At 39.8% G+C, this 9986-nt stretch overlaps 1 protein-coding gene across 1 annotated transcript; it reads left to right on the plus strand.

Moving 5' to 3' along the window:
• Positions 1-3298: 3298 nt before the first annotated feature.
• Positions 3299-7318, plus strand: FABP7 (fatty acid binding protein 7). The gene is made up of 4 exons (XM_045798424.2): positions 3299-3603; positions 4038-4210; positions 4818-4919; positions 6973-7318. Exons 1-4 carry the CDS (start codon positions 3531-3533, stop codon positions 7021-7023), a joined length of 399 nt encoding a protein of 132 aa, XP_045654380.1. The 5' UTR covers positions 3299-3530; the 3' UTR covers positions 7024-7318.
• The last annotated feature ends 2668 nt before the right edge of the window (positions 7319-9986 follow it).

The raw sequence follows: 9986 nt of genomic DNA on the forward strand, positions 1-9986 counted from the left end.
TGTTATATTTTAGAATAATACTGAAACAGTCTATCAGTTTTAGTGTGTTTTATTAAATGGAACATATAAGAATGTTTTGATGTTACAAAATAAATTAGTCTAAGAACTTCCACCATAGAGAATTGTTTGCATAATGAATTATTAGTCATCTAGATTTAGCAAAAAAGGGAATTTCTGAAAAGGTCATGGATGGGGCTAGCTTTAGGGACTTGGTTCAAAGGTTCAGTTGTTGTCAGAAGGGTCTGACTGTGTACGCTTTGTTTTCTCTGGGTTGATTGCATTTCAGGCTTCATGGTGGCCTCTGGCATCTTTAATCATGTCAGCACAATACCAAGTCCAAGTTAGTCCCCATCCCAGGCTTAGGGGATTCCAGGCCAGCTTCTGCCCGTCCACCTCACCAGGTCGGTGCTAGGGCTCAGGACTGCAGGGAGCCACAGCGCGACCTGTCTGGAAAGGGTGGGGGTAGGCTTTGAGTTCTAGGTGGGACGCTGGTCAGGCTGTGGGCATCGCTGGATCCATAACTTTTATTGTTGAGACACAAAGGCATGTCAGCTACCCTTTGAGTTCTTACTCCGAGTCCTTCAACTGTTAGGGGCAGGCCAGGTATAGACAATGTTAGAAATTTTGTTCTTTAACCTGAGGGCAGGAGGATGTCATTTGAAGGAGTTTAGGCAAGAGAGGAACAAGATAAAATTTAGATTTAAAAAAAAATTTTTTATTATTATGTTCAAAAACTAATGATGTACTATAGGCTGGCTAATTGAACATAATAATAAAGATTTTGGTTTTTAAAAATGGCTTTACTGTGCTATAATTGGCATACAATCAACTGCACATATTTAATGTACGTACCTGATAAATTTTGACACACCAGTGAAAGCATGAATACAATCAAAAAAAAGAGAAGAAAATGAAGAAACAAATGACTTTTATCTGCATATATAGAGGACTCTATAATTCAGTAGCAGTGAGACAAACAACCCAGTTAAAAATGGACAAAAGATTTGAACGGTCATTTCACCAAAGAAGATATACAAGTAGCAGAGAAACCCATGAAAAGGGTCTCAACACCATTTGTCACTAGGAAGATGCAGATTTGTATTTTAAAAGGTCACTCAGGCTCCAGTATTAGAAAGAATTGGAGATCAGGCATGGCTGAAGGAAGAAAAGTTGAGAAGCTGTTGCCATAGTGATGGAGGAACGATGTTAGGGTTCGAAGCCAACAAAGAATTTTGAGACATCTTTGGTGCAAAACGGTGGTTTTATTAAAGCACAGGGACAGGACCTGTGGGCAGAAAGAGCTGTGCTGAGGTTGTGAGGAGTGGCCCATTATATACTTTCAAATTGAGAGGGGGTTAAGGATAGCATAAAATATTCTACTTAGAACTCTTGAGGTATTTTGCTGTTTTGGAGGGGGGGGGTACCATGAATCAGAACAAGTAAAGCCAAAGCTCCTCTGGTTCCCACTGTTCCTCCAATTCCTGGTATTTTGGAAACAAGGTCTCCAGGATTCTGAGGGGGCTAGATATTTTTAGGAAAAGGTCATTTATCACTGTTTAGTGAAAACTCAGTCATGAGACTCTTCAGATGTAAGTCGGTGGGTCATATGCTTAGAGGATGATTGCCAACGTTTATCTTGGGGACATAAAGAAAAAGGAAGTTTCCAAAGGAATTTTTATGTTAAAGTAGACTTACAGGAACCTGGGGGTTGGGGTATGAATGCCTCTTGCCCTTAGCAAAGTACTACCACTGAGGCAGCTGAGTTCCTAGAGGAATGTTACTCTGTTTCAAGGACTTGACAGCGGGCTGTACGTAGTAAGGAGATTTAATCATTTTTCTTCTGCCTTTGTTTCCCAGATCAATAGGATTAGTAAAAGACAGTGGCTGCTTGAATTAAGATGGTGGTTGTAGAGACAGGGGGTGGATGACAATTGGACAAATATTCGGGAAGCAAAATAGACAGGCCCTGACACTGATTTTGATTTTAGAGAATAGAGTGTTAGAAATGATTCCAGGTTTTCTGGCTTGTGCAGTGGAGTGGCTGATGGTGCCATTCACAAACATGGTGAAAACTGGAGAAAGACCAGGTATGGGTAAAGATTAAATGTATGTTAAAAGAGCACTTTTGAGGTATCCTTGTGACACCAAAGTAGAATCTTGGAGCTGGCAGGGGAACAAGGCTTGTACTGAGCCTTGTGTCTCGTACGTGGTGTGGGCAGAAGCTAAAAGGCAGTGGGCTGAGGTTTAGACGCCAGAAAATAGATAAGAGCAGGGGTTGCCACATCAGAGTCCCCTCTTCCATCCCCATGAACGCCAGGGAACCTATTTTTCATTGGTGGTCTACACTAAAGAAAGCAGGAAGAATCTCTGCAGAGGGACGTCTCAGAGACCTCCGTTAAATACTCTGCTTGGAACTCTTGAGGTATTTTGCTATTGGGGGGGGGGCGGGTACACTGAATCCAAACAGCTAAAGCCAAAGCTCCTCTGACTCCCACCGTTCCTGCAATTCCTGTCCTACCCCCAGTGTTAACCCCCAACGTATATACAGATTCTATTTACGTAGATGGGGCCTCGGGAAATCAAAAGGCCCTACAATGCAGGTGATTCAAATTCTTATTAAATGATCTTACGTTCAGTTTTTCCACGTGGCTTCTATAATCTGTTGAAGGAGAGAAAAAAGAACATTCTTTTATTTTGTACCTCATTAGTGAGTCCTCACCATACTCTTCCTTAGGTCTCTTTTCCATTTCAGTCTGGCTCTCGGATTCTTAGAAAGGACAATGGATCTTTAAATTCACTCAGTTTGTGTTGGGAAGAGGCCAAAATTAGTTAGTGTCCCACTGAGACCCCGTCGGGGTAGCCTTCTAATTGTACAATCTCGGGAACGCATTTACACCTCCTCCCCCTCTTCTTTTCCTCGTTTGGCATATTCTAGCTTGTGTTTTGCTGTCCCTGTAAATAGGAGAGAAAATAAAAGACACTATTCAGCCTCTTTTGTCTGAAAAGTCTGGCATTTCAGTGGTTTTCTTTAAAGGGGGTCCTCATTTGTAACCAGCTTTGCCATTAACGGAAATCAATCTGAATGTCCTATTGTGCATCTCTTTCTTCCTGCACAGTCTGAATTGCCTTTGCCAAGTTTTCGAGCTGAACCTGAAAGACCCTCTCTCATGTCCCCCATTCCCTGCCTCCAGCTCCGCTGAATCCTTGCAGAGCTTTCTCAGCAGAAGGGCTGCAGAGTGAGGATAGGGAGGAACTCACCCTACTCCGCTAACCCAGTGGCCTGAGCCAATCACAAAGCGGATTGGAACCTCGTTTGAGCCCCCCCCTCCCCAACAGCCTCCTGGAAAGGGGGCACTGGAAGGGTGTGTTTGCAATTCAAATCCTTGGCTTTCTGCCTGCCTCTTTTCCAAATAAGAAGGCAGGAGCTGCTGTCAGGTGCAAAGGGGTCTTCTGAGTTGCAGTGGCAATAGGATCCAGAAAGCCTCCCTCCTGTCTCTTACCTGTTTTCAAAGCTAACGGAAAGGGCAAGGATGGTGGAGGCTTTCTGTGCCACCTGGAAGCTGACGGACAGCCAGAACTTTGATGAGTACATGAAGGCGCTAGGTAGGTAAAAATCAGATGTGCTGTTCTCCTCTTAACCTGCAGCTTCAGTAGTGCCCAGTCCTTTTTTCACCCATGAGATTGGCGAGTGACAAAGACAGATCGTGTTGTCATAATCGAACGAAAGGCTATGCATTTCCCACAGAAGGGATTTTTAATGAACATGTGTCTGCTTTCTTGCCCGGGGCTAAGTAACGGTGCATTTGGTAGTCTGTGGGGGAGGTGAGGCTTCTGTGCCTTTTTGTTTTCTCTTCAGCATCCGCTTATCATTTGTGCATCGAATTAAGCACCCACGTATCATTATGGCTCAGTAGTTGTACTGGCTGATTAGTGGGCTAATGAAACTTAACTCGAGGGCCTGGATTCCGGAATAGGAAAGCAGATTCTTGTTATGTGAGTTATTTTGGAAGTTGCAGCTAACTGTATTGCTTCTTTAGGTGTGGGCTTCGCCACTAGGCAGGTGGGAAATGTGACCAAGCCAACGGTGATCATCAGTCAGGAGGGGGACAAAGTGTTGATCAGGACTCAAAGCACATTCAAGAACACAGAGATTAGTTTCCATCTGGGAGAAGAGTTCGACGAAACCACTGCAGACGACAGAAACTGTAAGGTAAGGAGCCGCTCCTTCTCTGGAGTGGGGGTGGGGAGCAGGCAGTAAAAGAGAGATTCCTGATGTTTCTCTTTTTTAGCTGATGGGAAGAAGAGAATGTTCTCGGTGTTTCATTTCAGAGAGGACCCCAGGATTAATATTGCATCCTAGTGCACATATGTTACGTTCCGAGCAGCGGGGGCTATGGCTCAAATCTCAAGTCTACTTCTCACTATACATTTTTTCTTTTCATATCTGTATTTCAAAAATACCACTGTTCATTTAAAATAAAGATTGCATTTTGCTTAATCTCTCTGATTGCCTCAGTTTGACTAAATAGTTTGCCTCTTCTTAAAGCTTTGTTTAAAAGAGCAGAGTGACTGGTCTGAGAGTACTTGTTCAGGACTTTCATTTCTAATAGATGAAGTTTTTGCATTTAGATGTACACATTTCAATCAAATTATGAATTATTAGTTTATATAATGACTCTAGAAGCAACAGAGGATATGGTACTAATATGAGAAGCAGTTGCTTACCATTTATTCAATTAACCACTTCAACATGATTTTTATATCAGAAATCTAATCTGTACCTTTTGCTATGTTCTACATTTTGATGTCGGTCTCAGTCTGTTGTTAGCCTGGATGGGGACAAACTGGTTCATGTACAGAAATGGGATGGCAAAGAAACACGTTTTGTAAGAGAAATTAAGGATGGCAAAATGGTTATGGTAAGTAATGGCCATTCTCCCTTTGTTCCTTCTAGCTTTGCACTGCCCGTTCCCACTCCCCAGCTCTTTCTCCCTCCCTCCCTTCTTTAATAACATTAAGTCTCCAGCAGGGTTCTTTGATCATGGGTAAAACAGAGGAAATAAAAACTTCCTAGCTAACTGTATCCTCAGCTCTGCCTCTTTAATTATAGAAAAAAAGAAAAATTCTATGCAGCATAGTTTTAAAAAGTTGCCATTGATTTAGCTAAAACTATGTCGAAAGAATGTGTAGGATTACTGTGAATGTCTAAACCGCAAATGAAATCTAAATATAAAAATATTCATGGGAACATCTGTGTGGCTCAGTCCATTAAGCATCCAATTCTTGGTTATGGCTCAGGCCATAATCTCAGGGGCATGAGATCAAGCCTCATGTAGGGTTCTGTGCTCAGCACGGAGTCTGCTGGAGATTCTCTCCCTCTCCCTCTGCTCCTCCCCCCACCTCCCATCCCACTCATGCTCTCTCTCTCTCTCTAAAATAAATAGTTAAATAAAATCTTTTTAAAAATTCATGGAAATATATAAAAGGAGTGATATTACTATAAGAATATCAAGTTTGCTGAATATCAGAGAAATTACTTTATAGCTACTATGATAAATAAGAGATCTTTAAACATTTTATATTTTAGTTTATAAAAGTTCCATATGTTCAGTGCAGATAATTTGGGATATAACAGAAAAGTGTAGTTTCTCTTTAGAGGGAACCATGTGGATGTTACTTCCTTTCAGTCTTTCTTTTGAGGCATACGGTGCCTTGTAAACATGCCCGTTCAGTACCGGTAGTCATGTAAAAACCTGTGAGATATAAAATAAAATAAAACTTCTCCAATGATTGAGTAGCACCAGGAACTGGGGGCAACGTTATGCCTTAATCTAACATCCAGGCACGTTTTGTGAACTGAGTAACGGTATTTTGATAACATTGAAATACTAAATATATCATTTTGGGGTTTTTTTGGGGGGGTTGGGTATTGCTGTACATATTTCTTCTAGGATAGTAGATGAAAGGGGTTCTTTGTTTTTGTGATTTAAGGAAATTGTTGTTTTTTCTATTCTCCTTAAGTGTTGCAATCAGGGCTGTTCTAGTTTAAGACACGGGGCTCACGTTAGTCATACTTCTTTTCATGGATGGAAGTGGAATGGAGCATAGAGGATCACTTTTCCTTTTATGCGAATGAATATTTGCCTACTTATTTCGGCACCGAACGTTGAAAGAAAGGACTTATTTATAAAAGATCCAATCTGAGATTCTCCTTTATGTTTTACCTCCATTTCCCCCCTGAATACAGGACAGCGGTTAGCTCAGCTTTGGCGTGTATGACTGGTCAGGCAAGACTGATTTCAAAACAAGATTAAAGCAATGGATGACAGGGACACACTATATTCTCGAAAGTCATGTCAACACATGAAAATAACAAACATTAAAAACCCCCTAGGTTTTGTAAAGAGGTTTTAGAGCAATTCTTCCGGTCAGATTTGACATAAAAATCCATGTTCTATCTCATACTCAGTCACCTAGGTCCACCTGGGCTAAAGTACGACAACCAAAGCAATGAGAACATTTGTACCTTTACTTTTTCCTGATGACTTCGAAACAAGTCATTCCAAATACCATTTACCCAAATGATTTGGATTTTCTAAAAATTCTTCAAACTTTATCTGTTATGAAAACCTAGTATGAATTCCATTCACTTTCAAAGCAGATAGCTATTTTGCTCCAATTACCCTGATAATTTAAGGTAAAAGGAATTCTTTCAACCTGAATCTACATAATCTCCGTGTTTCAGTTGATTTTCCTTTTAGAGACATGAACCATGTATTCGTGTTATTCACTCCATACATAACAAAATGTCTTTTCTCTTTAAGAAATGAAGAGCTTATGCAGCATTTAATATTTGTAAATGACATTATCCTTTGGCATAACAAACACAAATTATATATATGATAATCTTTAGAAGTTTCAGCTACGGATATTCTTGCGTAAAAAGATTTGATTATCTTTTGCATCTTTCAGACTCTTACTTTTGGTGATGTGGTTGCTGTCCGCCACTATGAGAAGGCATAGAAAGTTTCCTGATCTGGGGTTGGAAAAGCTCTACAATTTTTCTGTTTACTCAAGTCTCAGTGTTATCCTGCTATTACAGCATGGGTGATCACTAATTAGAAGGTTATCTTTGATGTGGTGGTGGAAAACGGTGCTCTAAAAACTTGTTTGAAAAACTTTTTACTGCAAACTAGCCCAATTTTGATCTGCAAATTTATCATGTTTTATAATTCACATTAAAAATTTTAAGCCACATTTTTAAAATAAAGAAGTGAGTACATTTTATAATTTCCATTGGAATGCAAATCAAATTGGAATAAAAATCTTACACCCATGAGAAATGTTGTCGTTGTTTTTAATATCATTTATCTGGTGGGGGAATTATACATTAGGAGGTTTTAGACAAAATAGCCTTTCTTATTGTAGAAGGTAAAGCTGGAAAAGTTAGCACTTTGTTTACAATATGAATTAAAAAGAAATAAGCAGAGGCCTGGGGAAAAGTGAAAATGCCACAGTTTTGGTTGAGATTGCCATAGAGAATTTGTGACAATTAAATTCATTTGGCCAGAACCCCAAGGAGTCTTGTGATGGTGGGCTGGGCTGCTATTAGAAACAGGTAGTCTGATGAAGCAAAATGATATATATGAAAATGTCTTATTAAAAGGTAAGTACAGTCAAAATATCACACAATCAAAATGTCATATAATTATTTCTTCTTGAAAGGTAAATAGGAAAAGAAAGTGAATTTAACCTGGATCATAAAGATGTGTCTCCAGACAAGTACATTGAGCTAAACTAAGTCAGTGAGAGTGCTAAAATTGGGTGTGCATAGAATGTGCACTAAGGCATTCAAATTCTCTTTTGGGGGTGTGTGTGTGTGTGAGTTGTTGGAACTGAGTTGACCAAGGGAAAGTAAATATCTATTTGTAACTGGCTAGGGCTTGCCTTGTAAGTAGAAACAAACAAATGTTAACTTTGTATTTCATCCGTATAAAATGATTTTTAGCCATTTCCCCAAACCAACAAGGTGAAGCAGGTAAGGCGATATTATTTAGTTTACTGAAAAGGAAATGGAATATTAGGTTTACATGTCCACGTTCTAATGATTAATGAATAATACTGAGAACTGTAAACCTTGTGATTTTCCCCTTCATTTCTTCTCAAAAATTGACATTTCAGTTTAACATCTCCTCTGGGGAGGGGGGGAAGCAAGATTTTCATTTCCCTGATCACCCCTTAGGAAATCTCTCTGTTAGCCTCTGGGGGGAAAATAGGGTAAATATTTTTTTCAGGAAAAATATGCAATATTCATTTAATCAGCCAGCTGATTTCAGTAAATTTCTATAAACTAATTCAAGGCCTAATTAACTTACAGATATAAGCATGAGAAAACTTACTTTAACTTACAAAATTCACCATAATGATACTATTACCTGACTATTAGGTTACTTTAATTACTATAATGAAGAGTAGAAAAAACTAAAGCATAGCTATAGGATTTAACATTTGAATACAATTATTACCAAATGCCAAGATAATGTCTGGCTAAGATGACCATTCCTAAAACTACAGAGTCTACCCCCCCCCCCTTTTTTTTAGTAAGATCCAAACCCAGAGTAGAGCCAGTGCAGGGCTTGAACTCACAACCCTGAGATGAGAGGTCGGCTGCTAAACCTACTGAGCCACCCAGGTGCCCCACACCTCTGTCTTTAAAAGCATGAAACAGAACATCGAGAGAGTGTTTGCTCCAAATTGTTCAGACAACCTTCATCTTTGCTTCTGTTGGAAGACTGATTTCTTTTGGTGATTCCAGCCTAAGCTCCAGTAGAAGCATGGATTCTGACCTCTATTCTGAAAGATACAAGGCCTAGGATGGGGATTCGGCAGCTTTGGCTCAATGTAATTAGGCCAAATAACAGCTTGCTGGCATTTATTTCCATAACAACGGTCTCACCTAGTGAAGAATGAGAAGGGTTTTGGGTGGCCTAAAAGAGAAACAAAATTACAATTACAAAGATCAGGGGCAGTAGTGGTGGACCAAATGTATTTTTCTGGGAAGGTAATTAACAAATGTCTTTACTTCCTAAATGTTTACAGGGTAGTTGCAAATCATTTTTCTTCTAGCAGTATTCTAGCTCATACAGGAATCTGCCAGCATACTAACTTTTCTGGTTTGTCCTTTTTGTTTTTGTTTTTAACATAGTCAATAGAAAAGGGAAAATTACCAAGCCCACAGGCAATTTGACCAACAGGCCCTGGAAAAACATTTGTGAAATCCCAAGGTCTGCAAACTTGAGTAAAGGCTCGCTTGTGAAATCCACACTTGGACCACTGATGATGAGTAAGCAGCGACTTCCACTCTGTCACATGTGTTCTCTCTCACTCAAATGCACACCCTCACAAGGAACAATTCCTCCATCTGGAACACGGGGACCTATCAATACATGTCCAAAGTTAAGGTGAAAACCCAGAGATGCTAAGGAACTGTCGCTTTGCGCTTCTTAGAGAGTAGTTATAAAGGAAAACAAAAGAAAGCAGAGGGAGTAGAAGGGAGAATGATGTTTCTACGCATTGTCTTTTTAGGATTTCAAGCATTTCTTAGGTTTCAAAATGTGCAGGTGGTATTTTATGCTTACTTACTGAAGAACTGTTTCACAATCAATTCACTTCCACTAAAGCTTATTGGAACTGGGGGGATGGGGGGATGGGGGCATGGAGAAGACCAAAATTGCTATTTTTACACTTAAAAAATCATTTTCCTATCTTTGAAAATCTTTGGGCTAGAAACACACAAGTTATTTTGCTGTCCTTAAAGTTATTCTCTCTCATCTGTTCACCACTTTTCCCCTGCCCATTTTCCTCCATACTTTTGAGGTTGTGGACTGAGAAATTCCAAAGACCATTCTGTCCACCCCTGGAAAGCATTTTGGTTCTAGAAAGGCTTTTGAATTATCCTAAAACTGAGGCAGGACTTAAGCACTCTG

The sequence above is a fragment of the Ursus americanus genome, chromosome 11 (genome assembly GCF_024610735.1).
Source record: "Ursus americanus isolate L20-20 chromosome 11, mUrsAme1.1.p, whole genome shotgun sequence".
Lineage (NCBI taxonomy): Eukaryota > Metazoa > Chordata > Mammalia > Carnivora > Ursidae > Ursus > Ursus americanus.

Bases quoted from the DNA above. Each gene is read 5' to 3' on its own strand.
- FABP7 (XM_045798424.2), top strand. From the start codon at position 3,531: ATGGTGGAGGCTTTCTGTGCCACCTGGAAGCTGACGGACAGCCAGAAC. The intron at 3,604-4,037 runs GTAGGTAAAAAT...TTGCTTCTTTAG, and splicing joins TGAGTACATGAAGGCGCTAG to GTGTGGGCTTCGCCACTAGG. The intron at 4,920-6,972 runs GTAAGTAATGGC...TGCATCTTTCAG, and splicing joins AGGATGGCAAAATGGTTATG to ACTCTTACTTTTGGTGATGT.